Source organism: Microcaecilia unicolor, chromosome 8 (assembly GCF_901765095.1).
Source record: "Microcaecilia unicolor chromosome 8, aMicUni1.1, whole genome shotgun sequence".
NCBI lineage: Eukaryota > Metazoa > Chordata > Amphibia > Gymnophiona > Siphonopidae > Microcaecilia > Microcaecilia unicolor.
Window position 1 is genome coordinate 205,973,326 of NC_044038.1, and position 15,303 is coordinate 205,988,628.

The following is a 15,303-nucleotide window of genomic DNA, read 5'->3' on the forward strand; positions in this document are numbered from 1 at the left end:
GGCACCATGATTCTGATTGCTCCCTTTTGGCCGCGTCAGATCTGGTTCCCTCTTCTTCTGGAGTTATCCTCCGAAGAACCGTGGAGATTGGAGTGTTTTCCGACCCTCATCACGCAGGACGACGGGGCTCTTCTGCATCCCAACCTCCAGTCCCTGGCTCTCACGGCCTGGATGTTGAGGGCGTAGACTTTGCCTCTTTGGGTCTGCCAGAGGGTGTCTCTCGCATCTTGCTTGCTTCCAGGAAAGACTCCACTAAGAGAAGTTACTTCTTTCATTGGAGGAGGTTTGCCGTCTGGTGTGACAGCAAGGCCCTAGATCCTCGCTCTTGTCCTACACAGACCCTGCTTGAATACCTTCTGCACTTGTCTGAGTCTGGTCTGAAGACCAACTCCGTAAGGGTTCACCTTAGTGCAATCAGTGCATACCATTACCAAGTGGAAGGTAAGCCGATCTCAGGACAGCCTTTAGTTGTTCGCTTCATGAGAGGTTTGCTTTTGTCAAAGCCCCCTGTCAAGCCTCCTACAGTGTCATGGGATCTCAATGTCGTTCTCACCCAGCTGATGAAACCTCCTTTTGAGCCACTGAATTCCTGCCATCCGAAGTACTTGACCTGGAAGGTCATTTTCTTGGTGGCAGTTACTTCGGCTCGTAGAGTCAGTGAGCTTCAGGCCCTGGTAGCCCAGGCCCCTTACACCAAATTTCATCACAACAGAGTAGTCCTCCGCACTCACCCTAAGTTTCTGCCAAAGGTCGTGTCGGAGTTCCATCTGAACCAGTCAATTGTCTTGCCAACATTCTTTCCCCGTCCTCATTCCTGCCCTGCTGAACGTCAGCTGCACACATTGGACTGCAAGAGAGCATTGGCCTTCTACCTGGAGCGGACACAGCCCACCAGACAGTCCGCCCAATTGTTTGTTTCTTTTGACCCCAATAGGAGGGGAGTGGCTGTAGGGAAACGCACCATATCCAATTGGCTAGCAGATTGCATTTCCTTCACTTACGCCCAGGCGGGGCTGGCTCTTGAGGGTCATGTCACGGCTCATAATGTTAGAGCCATGGCTGCGTCGGTAGCCCACTTGAAGTCAGCCTCCATTGAAGAAATTTGCAAAGCTGCGACGTGGTCATCTGTCCACACATTCACATCTCATTACTGCCTGCAGCAGGATACCCGACGCGACAGTCGGTTCGGGCAGTCAGTTCTTCAGAACCTGTTTGGGCTTTAGGATCCAACTCCACCCCCCGAGGGCCCTGTTTGTTCTGTTCCAGGCTACACTCTCAGTTAGTTGGTAAATTTTTTAGGTCAATCTCAGTTATGTCCTCGCCGTTGCGAGGCCCAATTGACCAATGTTGTTGTTTAGAGTGAGCCTGGGGGCTAGGGATACCCCATCAGTGAGAACAAGCAGCCTGCTTGTCCTCGGAGAAAGCGAATGCTACATACCTGTAGAAGGTATTCTCCGAGGACAGCAGGCTGATTGTTCTCACCAACCCGCCCGCCTCCCCTTTGGAGTTGTGTCTTCCCTTGAAGTGTATTGTCTTGCTACATACTGGACTGGCCGGCTCGAGCCGGTTTCGGGCGGGAAGACGGCCGCGCGGGCGCGCGAGGGCTAGCAAAGGACTTTGCTAGTGAAGTTTCCGATTGGAGGGGCTGCCGTGGACGTCACCCATCAGTGAGAACAATCAGCCTGCTGTCCTCGGAGAATACCTTCTACAGGTATGTAGCATTCGCTTATTCATCTCTAATTGAAAAAATTTGAGAACGCCCTGATAGTTTCTTCAGTTTATGATCTAGCATGCGGCTAGCTCAATTGCCAGATTTAAAGTGTACCTGTCAGACTTGCTGTGTTCAGAAATCTCAGCCAATTGGAGCTCATGAAACTCTAGTCTTAGAGTATGTAATTGACCCTCTCCTGGAGGAGAACACCTGCCCCCTTAACTTGCTGTTCCAAGTCATTTATCTGATGGCGTAGGTATTGTTATTTAACTATACAAGTTTTCTTGTGCAGGGCAGTTATTTTCCCTCATATTACTTCCTTATGTCCTTCCACAAAATTGCTGGGGTTTTCTCCTCACTATCATTGAACTTAATATATGCTAAAAGCTCTTCCTGTAATTGGGCAACATTAGCAGGGTCTGATAGGATGTCATCATTAAAGCGCCAATAACAGATACCCTTTAGGTCTAATGCTAAAGACAGATCTAGTTGCAAGGGTGTATGATCTGACCAGGTACGAGTCAGAATCTGAAGTGATCTGATCTGACATAGGAAGAATGAGACCCCAAACCAAAAGTCTATTCGAGAGTTTGTTTTATGAACTTGAGAAAATCTTTCACTGTCAAGTGTCTCCATAGGTTTACCAAGTCTCACTGTGCCAAAAAGCTTTTCATTTTATCTGTATCCCACTGGGCATAATGGACTCTGGTTGCTGTATTGTCTAATTCGGAGCTTAAGGTTAAATTAAAATCTCCCCCCAGTATTAATTTGCCTTCAACATGCCATAGAATGACTTGGCTCGATCCCCTTAAAAATACAGCTTGTTCCTCATTTGGAAAGTAAACATTAACTAAAGTATATTCTACTTAACCCAGAGATACTATAGGCAGCAGGTAACGTCCCTTTGTATCTTGTACCACTTTCTGAACCTGCCAGGGATATTCGGTAGAAAGAGCTATCAATACCCTTCTAGACTTTCTTTTTTTTATTAGTATATCTCAAAATGTTACAACAACAGAAATACCAGTATTATGTATAGAATATCATAGCACAAGTAATATACAAATTATATCAGCATACAAGCCCACATCAAGGAGAACTTAAAGGATATTTACACTGCACAAAACAAAAGAAAAACTTTAAAAGAAGCCATCTTATCACTATCTTTCAAACCTCCTATCCTGCCTAATGAAAAAGAAAATAACAATAAAATTATTTATACCTTCTCTTTTTCAACAAGAAAAGTTTCTAACTTAACAGTGTCAAGAAAAATATAGGAATTATTCCCTAGTGTAACCTAACATTTATGTTTCAATCATGTTTATTCGTCCAATTGAAAACAATTCCAGCAAGTTAATGAACATTTTACAATGAACTCCCCTTTATTCCCTTCCACCCTCTCTCCCCCCGAAAGTCTACCCCTTACCCATCAGCTGTACACTCTTTCACATTAACTATCGTAAACAGTAGCAACATTCCTACAGCCCAGTAACATTAAAGCTCCGCCACCCCTTCCCATCCAAGCTACCCCCCTTTCCCTTCTCTCCCCCCCCCCCCCCCCCCCCCCCGTCTAACCAAACATTTATAAGGAAACTTCAAAAAGAAAGAGGCCTCAATAGCCAATACCTCAATTTTAATTGAAGAAAACTCTTCCATCTCAATTGTGTAGATCTGGCAACATCAGAGAATATCATAATAGCCTACCCAAAGAAGAAAACACTTTTATTTTTAGGAAAATAAGCTTTTAAAACTAAAAATTTAAATTCCTCCTTATGAAAAGATACCAACAATGTATCTCTTTTGGTATTTGACTCCTGAGATGATTCCAAAAATTTTGTTAAATCATCAGGTGACTGAATATTATCCATAACCCCTTTTTCTTTAGTTGCCCTAGAACCTCTAGGTAGATAATAAGCATGACTAATTGAGGAATCCTCAATTGTCAAAGTAAGAATATCTTTAAAATATATCTTCAGAAGCTGTATGGGTGCCAAAAAATGAGTGACTGGAAAATTAAAAAATCTAAGGTTACGGGCTCTTGATATATTTTCTAAAGATTCCATATGATGATGAATATTCAGACAATCTTTAGTAGTAGCAGACATAACAGACTGAAGCAAAGTTAATTGAGAGTCTGTCTTATCAAAATGCTGTTCGCAAGACTTAAGTCTAGTTTCGTGATCGTTGAGCTTTACCACCGTTTCCTTAGTAGATCTAGCAAAAGGAGACAGGTTATCTTGCAAGGATTTATTTATTTTAATAATCACCAGCAGTAAATCTTTCAGTGAAAAAAATCCTTGACTAAAGTCAACCGAGGAAACACTTAACAGATTTAAATGAGATAGCTGCAGGTACCTTGACTTGGGACAATGATTGAACTCCCACTGCAGAAACAAAAGAAACTAGTGATGGAACCAAGATAGAAGATATCCTATATAGCCATATGAAAAAACTTATGGAAAAAGAAACAAAAGTAACGTAGTAGATGACGGCAGAAAAAGACCTGCATGGTCCATCCAGTCCGCCCAACAAGATAAACTCATATGTGCCACTTTTTGTGTATACCTTACCTTGGTTTGTACCTGTCTTTTTCAGGGCACAGACCGTATAAGTCTGCCCAGCACTATCCCCGCCCTCCAAACACCAGCCCCGCCTCCCACCACCGGCTCTGGCACAGACCGTATAAGTCTGCCCAGCACTATCCCCACCTCCCACTAACAGCTCTGCCACCCAATCTCGGCTAAGCTCCTGAGGATCCGTTCCTTCTGAACAGGATTCCTTTATGTTTATCCCACGCATGTTTGAATTCTGTTACCGTTTTCATCTCTACCACCTCCCACGGGAGGGCATTCCAAGCATCCACTACTCTCTCCATGAAAAAATACTTCCTGACATTTTTCTTGAGCCTGCACCCCTTCAATCTCATTTCATGTCCTCTCGTTATACCACCTTCGCATCTCCGGAAAAGGTTCGTTTGTGGATTAATACCTTTCAAATATTTGAATGTCTGTATCATATCACCCCTGTTTCTCCTTTCCTCCAGAGTATACATGTTCAGGTCCGCAAGTATCTCCTCATATGTCTTGTAACGCAAATCCCATACCATTCTTGTAGCTTTTCTTTGCACCGCTTCAATTCTTTTTACATCCTTAGCAAGATACGGCCTCCAAAACTGAACACAATACTCTAGGTGGGGCCTCACCAACGACTTATACAGGGGCATCAACACCCCCTTTCTTCTGCTGGTCACACTTCTCTCTATATAGCCTAACAACCTTCTAGCCACGGCCACCGCCTTGTCACACTGTTTTGTCGCCTTCAAATCCTCAGATGCTATCACCCAAGATATGAATAAGCTACAGTTATTACATATGCAAGACATTTTATTTATTCCACTCTTATATGCCATATCATCCTTGATACTATGATACTCTGAACCAGCCATTAAAGAATAAATGGCTGATACCACCACAATAGTCATCTTTATTTTCTGCCAATCTACAAGAAGAATGACATTCCCAAAGGACTGAAGATCAAAAATCCTTTGGCTACTATTCTGACTATGCAGACAAGCTCTGCAAATGCACTGGTCAGAAACTAAGAAATGAACTTATACATCAACACTACAAGAAGAAAATGATAAAAACCCAAAAGTAATGAAATCATAAGGAACATGGAGGAACTACATCTGTACTTTATCAGCCAATTAAAGGAAGACCTGCAACATATCCAAGTGAAAAAAACACATTACTATCAGCAAAAAAAGAAATAAAGCTATCTTCTCTTCTGCAGAACCACAGAGAGAAAAACATCTCATCTTGGAGCACAGGCAGTGCTGCAAAACCAGCAACCCCATACAACTTGGATGCACTTTCCAATCTATCTGAGATATGTGAGAATCAGAACCCAAACAAACCGGAAGATCAAGAAAGTCTGCAGATACCCTGCAGGTAAACCCCCACTGATCACACTATTGGAAATGGAAATCAAATGGGGATAGTAAACCTTTCAAACTATCAATTATCACAGCATAAGATGTCTGTACTCTCCAAAGGGCTTTCATTTTGTCCAGCCAGCAAGCTGGATGAATTCAACTATACTTGGACCTGGAAGAATTCTTTAGAAAGCTCCACTTGGAGGTACATTTCCACAAAACTCCCAACAGACTGGAATACAATTTTAAACAAAAGAACACATATTTCACCCCACACGATGGACAAACAACAAACTGGACAACTACATAGAAAGTTTCAGGCATAGGGTAAAATCACAACTCTCCAGCAAACAAAAGAAAATTCTGTACAACCTTACTCCACCAGAAAGAGCGGCCATAAAAACCCTACAAAACAACCAACGCATTATCAAACCTGCAGACAAGGGAAGCTCTGTAGTGATTATGGGCACACAAAAATACATCAAAGAAGGACATAAACAGCTTTCAGACAACACAGGAGAATGCCTGCAGGAATATTGGCATCAGCAGGCATTCTCCTTGTGGGAAATGCTTGTACTGCCGTTATCAGTGGGATACTTCTACGGTCCCCATCCTCCATACTAACAGACAGTTTAGTTTAAGACAACACACCTCATGCTCTAGTGAACGGGTTATTTATTGTATTGTATGCCCATGTGAGTTGTATTACATCGGGTATACTAAAAGACAACTGAAGCACAGGTTGGCTGAACATATCAGCAACCTGCGGCACAATAAACAAGAAAATCCCTTAGCAGCACATTGGGTAGAGTGTAATCACTCTATAGACCAACTTCGTTGTGTGGTTTTAGTACATCTCTTTCCGTTCAACAGGGGAGGTGATGTCAGTGCTAGTTTGTTAGTTATTGAACAGTGGTATATTTTTACTTGGGGGACTGTGGCTCCCAATGGCCTCAATTTAGAGGTCGAATGGGTTTAACATCGTGTCCCTTTAACAAAAGGTGGGTGGAGTACCTACGTCAGCCATTTAAATTCGGCCCCGTGCACCATTTGTAGCAACTTTCAGTGCGGTGGTTTGTGACCCACTCCTGAGGGAGCTCCATTCTGGCGTGCAGCCGTTTATATCATTGAATGTAAGTGTTATACAATTAGTTAGTTTAGCAGTAATAGTATATTTTGAGGATTTATGGTGAAAATGATGATACTATTGAGATGTTATAGATGTGGTGATGGTTCCTCCTAAGGAAGATTTCCAAAATGCGGTCCAGCATCGGGGAACCGGCATGAGTAGGAGCTAACTCTCCTTGGTCAGTGGATCAGTCACCGATCACTCAGTACCTGTAAATTGATCTTCAAGAACGTTATGTGAACGCTCGGACTAAAGTTGAACAGCTAATATTCTGTTTGTATACTAACTTGCTCTGCATATTTTGGACGTAAGCAGTCAGCACTGGCTCATTATGTGTTTATATCGACCAGGTGGAATGCTTGGTGTTAATTGAAAAAGAGCGTTTTGCTGTTCGTACTGCTGCAAGGCACTATATATTGTAATGTTAACAGCATTCGTCATGTGCAGGGGTATTTAATGTGTATTAGATCTTTTTGTATTTGATATTCAGGCACAGGTAGTGAACGGTGAATGGATGGGATGAATGTGTGTTTTAGTTAAGTAGAAGTGTCAGATGTTTTATAGTGCAATAAAAAGCTTTTTGATATTAATAGCATACTGGAGTCTTTTTGTAATAGGTTGTGAACGTATGACTCTGGCAGTTTAGCATTGTCCCCTAATCAGTAATATAGTATAATACTTACAATGTCAACACAATATGTAATAGAACATTTTAATTGACAGTGTAGGGTATAAGCAAAAATTAATTTCAACGCGGAGGTCGGCTCCCAGTGTGGCTATCGCTGTCCGAACTGCCTTAATGTTGGATTTAATCTTACTTAACCAGTCCTAAATCTCGGCCAGGGGATCCCCAAGCTGTGTGGCTGAGGATTTTCCAGTCATAAATAGCCCAGCTGCTGCAAGAGGTCCGGCACCAGCACCTAACTCACTTCCATGTGGTTAGGCCCCAAGCCTCCCGAATACACAAAGCCCGTTAAGTCTTCTTGCCGATTCTTAATACTCATCTTTCTTGCTTTGACAGTGCAGGGTAGGCTCAGTACACGTGTTATTGTGAAGAGGAATCACCAAATGGTGCAGAAATATTATGCTTTAAGAGGGGGTCAGCCTGGAGCTGTTGAGTCAAGCAGCCATTTCAGCTGGTGATGTCACTCCCTCTAGCTTGGTGTAAGATTTTAACTGCAAGATATTTGTATGATATTGAGATAGTGAGGTGAAATGGGGAGGGGCTAACAGAAGAGGAGACTTTTGTACCAAGCCCTACAGTGCAGACCAGTCTGAATTTGTTTGTTTGTTTATTCTGGAACTTAATATACCGCCTAATTTGCCATGTAAGTGAAGGTAGTTTACAGACAATAAAATATACATTAAAGAAAAAGAACTCCAAAATTACATAGGAAAGACAATTGGGCGTCCTTCTCTTGCGAAAATAAGCCTATCTTAAGACACAAATCAGAAGATGGGTGTCCTCACAGGGTTGCCCAAATCGGCATAATCAAAAGCCGATTTTGGGCGTCCCCAACTGCTTTCCGTCGTGGGGGCGTGTTGGAGGCGTAGCAAAGGCGGGACTTGGGCGTGTCTAACACATGGCTGTCCTCGACCCATAATGGAAAAAAAGGGCGTCCCTGACGAGCACTTGGACGACTTTACTTGGTCCTGTTTTTCTTATCATCAAGCCACAAAAAGGTGCCCGAACTGACCAGATGACCACTGGAGAGAATCGGGGATCACCTCCCCTTACTCCCCCAGTGGTCACTAACCCCCTCCCACCATCAAAAAAACATCTTTAAAAATGTTTTGTGCCAGCCTCTATGCCAGCCTCAAATGTTATACTCAGGTCCATTACAGCAGTATGCAGGTCCCTGGAGCAGTTTTAGTGGGTGCATTGCACTTTCAGGCAGGCAGACCCAGGCCCATCCCCCCCTACCTGTTACACTTGTGGTGGTAAATGTGAGCCCTCCAAAACCCACCAGAAAACCACTGTACCCTCATCTAGGTGTCCCCCTTCACCTGTAAGGGCTATGGTAGAGGTGTACAGTTGTGGGTAGTGCATTTTGGGGGGGGGGGATTTGGGGGGGCTTAGTATACAAGGTAAGGGAGCTATGTTCCTGGGAGCTTTTTCTGACGTCCACTACAGTGCCCCCTAGGGTGCCCGCTTGGTGTCCTGGCATGTCAGGGGGACCAGTGCACTATGAATGCTGGCTCCTCCCACGACCAAAGGGCTTGCATTTGGTCGTTTCCGAGATGGGCGTCCTTAGTTTCCATTATCGCTGAGGTTATCAATAGAAATCAAACAAAATAAAACATGGAAAAGAAAATAAGATGATACCTTTTTTATTGGACATAACTTAATACATTTCTTGATTAGCTTTCGAAGGTTGCCCTTCTTCGTCAATAAAAAATGTTACAAGAAATGATTTATTTTGAGGGAAAGAGCTCTAGAGCACTCACTACTGTTTATAATTTAAGAGCAGGTGCTGTATTTATAAGTTTTAGGATATTAATTTCTCCACCAATCACCAAAGGTGATAATTGCAATAAATTAAATAAATTAAGTATATATAAAAGATACCATATACTCAGAACACAAAGAGACCGTATTTTTAGCTTCAAAAAGGTTGATTTAATATACAATTGCACACGAGAGGTAGGTTTTAAGAGATCTTTACAGATAATCTGTGCTTAAGTAAGGCAAAGTAGCAGGTCTAGATCAAAAGTTATGTTACTTACAAGTCCTTGTTACATAGTATGAACAGCATGAGGTAAGCACCTTCGAAAGCTAATCAAGAAATGTATTAAGTTATGCCCAATAAAAAAGGTATCATCTTATTTTCTTTTCCATGTTTTATTTTGTTTGATTTCTATTGATAACCTTAAGAGTGGACTAACACGGTTACCACACTCCTCTACTTCATTATCGCTGAAAATCAGAAATGACCAAGTCTAAGGACGACCTAAATGTCAAGATTTGGGCATCCCCGACCATATTATTGAAACGAAAGATGGACGTCCATCTTGTTTCGATAATACGGGTTTCCCTTCCCCTCCGGGATGTTTTGCGAGGACGTCCTCATCAAAACTTGGGTGTCCCTTTCGATTATGCCTTCACAGTCACACCAAGAATCATACATTAACAAAAGGAATCATAGCACTCTGTTGTAAGATAATTGGATATCATCAAAATATCAATCAGGTCTTTCGCTCGTCTGGGATCCCGGTGATCTCCCGAAGGCAATGGTGTAAAAGTGCGTTTTCAAGGCTAGGTTATGCTCCGAGCAAATTGCTAAGGAAAGATTTTTCCAAAGGTTGTGAACTAAAAAGAAGAAAGCACTATTTCTAGTGCTCGCCCAGCTTGCTCTGGCAGGTCCAGGAAGAACTAATCTATTATCATTGATAGATCATAAAAAACGCTTTGAAACATATGGAATAATGTGTGAAGACATTTGTCATTTTGAAAATTTAAAGGGTTGTATCCGCTGCCTTGTTACCCTGAATTCTGGAAATAATTATTGCTGGAAAGGTTCAATCTTACCTTCTGTGACATACAACTAGTTTTGTACTAGATTAATTTTGTCAAGATTCTAGAAAAGAATTGCAGTGGTCTTGAACCTCTCAATTCTAAGTTATTCTTTCTTAGGCAAGCAGTTATGTTTTAGTGTTCATGAGGGACTAAAAGATTGCACTTTTAATAGGTGAGGCTCTTTGGGAAGTGTCAATATTGGAGTACTCCTTTCCTCATGACAGATCAGTACTTCTGCCTTAGAACATCAGAAGCAGTAATGATATCCAGATTGCAAGCTAGGCACAGATATTTGCTAAACTATGAGAAACTGCCCTAGATATGGCCTCCTTGGTGTTTTTAAATAAGAAATTTACATTTATAGTGCAATATTTTCTCTCTCTCTCTCTCTCCCTCTCATGTTACATGTTATCAGTTGATTAAGTTACTGCTGTATCTGATTTGCTTGTGGTTAACAGATTTGTGTACATTGTAGGTCCAGGAATTATCAACTACAAAACAGAAATCTAGTCTGGGACTAACAAGCAAAATGTAAGAGTAGCATGTCATATTCTTTTATTTCTGAAAGATGTACACATTTCAGAAAAGTTGAATATATTTAAATGCACTGTTAAGTAGCTGTTTCTGTTTCAGTTATTTTTGTATCCTCTCCTAAAAAATGTCATTAGCTCAACAAATTACTGTAAAAAATTCCCATGTTAGGAAACACTAGATTAAGGGGTCCTTTTACTAAGGCGTGCAAACAGATTTATCATGTGCTAACAAAATAGTGTGCGTTAAGTGCCATGCAGTTCATAGGTATACAATGGGCTAGGCGGAATTTAGTGCATGCTAATCGTTAGTGTGCCTTAATAAAAGGACCCTTAAATGCCTTGATTAAGTTCATAGGGCAGATCTCAAACATCCCACATTGATAGAGATTCCCCATATTTTTTCCTGTGCTAATTTTAACAATTTTAACAAAGAAAGTGCAAGTGTGCTTTCTGTTCAAATATTGTCTGAGACGCGAAGTTCCTATGGTGATTTGAACCTGGAGTTCTATCTAGAATTTTGCTTGATAAGTACACTCAGACTTGAAAATGCACTCTATACGCATCACAGAAATGCTTCCTCTTAACAAGACTTCCTTACCATCCTGCTAGATCTGTCCAGACTAGTGGATTATGTCCCCTAACCAGCAGATGGAGTAGAGAACACTGACATTTCAGTGACGTAATCAGTAGTAGCATAGTAACATAGTAGATGATGACAGATAAAGACCTGAATGGTCCAGCCAGTTTGCCCAACACTTAGACTCATTAGGTTTTTGGCCAAAGGAGGAAAAATAATTTATAGCCAGGGGGATAAGTATCCAGTTATAGGTCAGTCTGTTGGATAACCTGGCTTTGATATATGTCTGCTGGCCCTTCTTCTCCTTGCCTAATACAAAAAGGGACCAGACAGGTTATTGTGGACTCCTTGGGCTGGGGTACACCTGATGGCAATGAGGTTGTAGACCAGTTTGCCCTTATTTGGGGGTAGTTTCTCTTACAGGATGCCTTGGCAGTATGAAGCTTGTTGATTAGTTCTGAGAATCCTCAGAAACCTCTAGACAGAAGTTTCCTTTCTCTTGTTAGTTGGGTTTCTGATTACTTTCTCTGCATGGTGGACAGTTCAGAGGCAAGGCAGTGCCTGGTTGTCTGTGCCCTAGAGCACTAATGTAGCCATGGTGTCTCTGTATGGGTTTTTGTCTGTTGGTTTTGACCTGTTCTTTAGTAGTTTGTGATGTCCTCAGCACAACCCAAAGCTTCTTGGCATGAGGCTCTGGATGTGGTGTCATCTTGCTCGGTATTTGCCCCCTTCCCCATCCTTCCTGGTTTAAGAATTGTAAGGTAGTTTATGAGAGGAGGATGATGCCATGAAGAAGTGAGGTTCTAGGGGTCTCCCACCCTGAGACTAGAAGCTTTGGTACATCTTACTGGTCTAGCAGTAAGATTTTAAGGTGAAATTTGCTAATTTCCTTTCCTTGAGGCCTGTTAAACCAGTCTAGGACCTGGTATATATCATTCATTGTAAAAAGTGTGAAGAAGGTTGCTATATTGGCGTAACAAGCCAGATGCTAAAAAAGAGATTTAATTTACATAGACATCATATGAAAAATGCCAGTGCCTTGCATTATAGGCTACTGATGAGGGACCTCTCAGGCTTCTCCTTGAGATAGCTCCAGGGTGTTTTGTTTCCTAGTGCTGAGGAAGGTGGAAACCCTCTATTACTGCAGAACTTTGATCCAGGATTTTGGTACATGTGAGTTTGTAAGTATATGGTTGGTTCATGTGGTAGATCTGTAAAATTGGTCTATGATATTGAGGCAACATGTTCTTTCACAGTGATGACCTGTCATATTGGTCATTCATAGTGCTCCATCATAGTGAGCAGTCATGCTGTTCCATTATGATGGTCCTTCCTGAGCATCATTCATGACTTTCCATGGGGTTCAGCTATAAGGTTGATTTATAATGATTTTCAAGTGTTTCACATCAGCTTTGGCAATAGAATACTGGCAAGTTCCAGGGCTGCACTCTTTCTTATGCTACTGATCATGTCACTGAAATGTCCGTGGGCTTGGTGTTCATTTTCTGGTTGGGAGACGCAACCCACTCATGTATTAATCTGCAAATGAGCCTTTTTCGGAGACAGGAAGGCGGTAGAACTAGAGGACATGAATTGAGGTTGAAAGGGGGCAGACTCAGGACTAATATCAGGAAGTATTTTTTCATGGATAGGGTGGTGGACATGTGGAATGCCCTCCCGCGGGAGGTGGTAGAGATGAAAATGGTAATGGAATTCAAACATGCGTGGGATAAACACAGAGGAATCCTGTTTAGAAAGAATGGTTCCATGGAATCTTAGTGGAGATTGGGTGGCGACACCGGAAATTGGGAAACAAAATGGGAGCTGGTCAGACTTCCACAGTCTATGCCCTGATCGTGACTGAATAGATAGGCATGGGCTTCGACATTAGCTTCAGAACTTAGTACAAGAACAGTTCTGGGCAGACTTCTATGGTCTGTGCCCTGAGAAAGGCAAGGACAAATCAAACTCTGGAATACATATAAAGTATCACATACCATGTAAAATGAGTTTATCTTGTTGGGCAGACTGGATGGACTGTACAGGTCTTTATCTTCCGTCATTTACTATGTTAGATAAACATAGTTTCACCTTAAAATAAGTGCATTCTGAAAACACATTATTTTGGCTGCATTAAAGGAGGAAACACACATAAATCACCATTTACACATGTGGGAGAAATGTTATAAATGGACACTATATATTTTTCCAAAAATGCACCTATTTATGACTCTTTTTTTAAAGGCAACATAGAAACAAAGAAAAATGAAGGCAAATATAGACCATGTGGCCTATCCAGTCTGCCTGTCTGTGCTATCTAATGCCATCTGCTCTCCCATTCACTCCCTTAGAGATACTATGTGCTTGTCCCAAGCTTTCGTAAATTCAGATACAATTTTCATCCCCATCACCTCTACCAGGAGGCCGTTCTATGAATCCATCACCCTTTCTGTGAAGAAGTATTTCCTCAGGTTACTTCTGAATCTATTCCCTTTCACCTTGATCTTATGTCCCCTCATTCCAGAGCTTTGTTTCAGTTGAAAGAGACTTGCCTCCTGTGCATTTATGTCCCGTAGGTATTTAAACATCTCTATCATGTCTCCCCTCTTCCGCATTTCTTCCAAAGTATACATATTGAGATCTTTAAGTCTGTCTCCATACACTTTATGACAAAGACCACTGATCATTTTAGTAGCTGCCCTCTAGACAATCTCCATCCGTATTGTCTACTTTTTCTTCCCTTGACATGTAAACCCCCCAAAAGAGGGTTCCCTCAGCCGGTATTTGTTCTTTAATCTAATGTTATGTTAAGCTCTAAAATGCAACCTAAAATACTAAACTAGACTCTAAAGCACTATTTATATAAAACCCTAACAGAGACTAAATAAACTGACTTTGCTAAATAGAGTAAGTTTAACAAAAAAAAACCCCAATGAAGTTACATATTTAACCTCAAGTTTACCTTTTCCCATGTTTGAATGTAATTTCCAGGAGGTAAGAAACTCCAATAAATGTTTCCTTCCCTCAGCAGGTCATAGTAACATAGTAAATGACAGCAGATAAAAACCTGAACGGTCTATCCAGTCTGCCCAACAGTCACACTCATTATCGTCGTGATTAACCCAGCAATGAATGTGATATAAAATACTTGATCATTGTCTCTTTTTGGCATTTCTGAGACATAGATTGCTCAGCCTTTTTCTTAGTTTCCAACTACTGAAGTTGCCAATTGAGGGACATAGACTGTAAAAATCTGCCCAGTACTGTCCTCATGTTCCAAATTACTGGAGTTTGTCGAAGCCCTCTCCGGCCCATCTTAAATACAGAACCCAGACCATACAAGCCTGCCCAGCACTGGCCTTAATTCTTCACAGACAGTCGCCAATGGCAGTGAAATTACCTGTTTATAAAGTAGATTCAAAAATATCCCCAGTAGTACATAAATTCTTTCACACAAGTTCATACGCAGTTCGAGGCAGGTATAAATGTGTGCATGCACTCTGTCCACACACATTTTATAAAGTATATTCAAACATCACAATTCTGCCTCTGCTCCAACCAAGCTATGCTCCTAGGCATATCTATGTGTAGGTCATATAAAAGCGCACATGCCTGAGTCAGAACGTGCATTTTATGCTTACTAATGCAAAATTACTCGCAGCTAGCTGTTGCCTTTTATAATGTCTAATTAACATTGAATTAGAGCAGTAAATTAATCTACTGTTAATTACGAATGCACTTATTGCAGCAAAATTAAACTTCAAGCCATTGCTGCTGGCACCTGATCCATAAAACTGTTTTAGGGCAAATTTGCAGTCTCTGATCAATTCACGGGATTCTTCTCCTTGACCAATCACTAACCTTTAAACCAGTAATTGAATTTGCCACATAGAATTTGTGGG

At 41.5% G+C, this 15,303-nt stretch overlaps 1 protein-coding gene across 1 annotated transcript in view; it reads left to right on the top strand.

The window, feature by feature from the left end:
* The window catches only part of SYCP2 (synaptonemal complex protein 2), a 244,855-nt gene that overhangs the window by 145,910 nt on the left and 83,642 nt on the right, over positions 1-15,303 (top strand). The window contains 1 exon segment of the mRNA XM_030213454.1: positions 10,767-10,822. Coding sequence (XP_030069314.1) covers positions 10,767-10,822 — 56 coding nt within the window.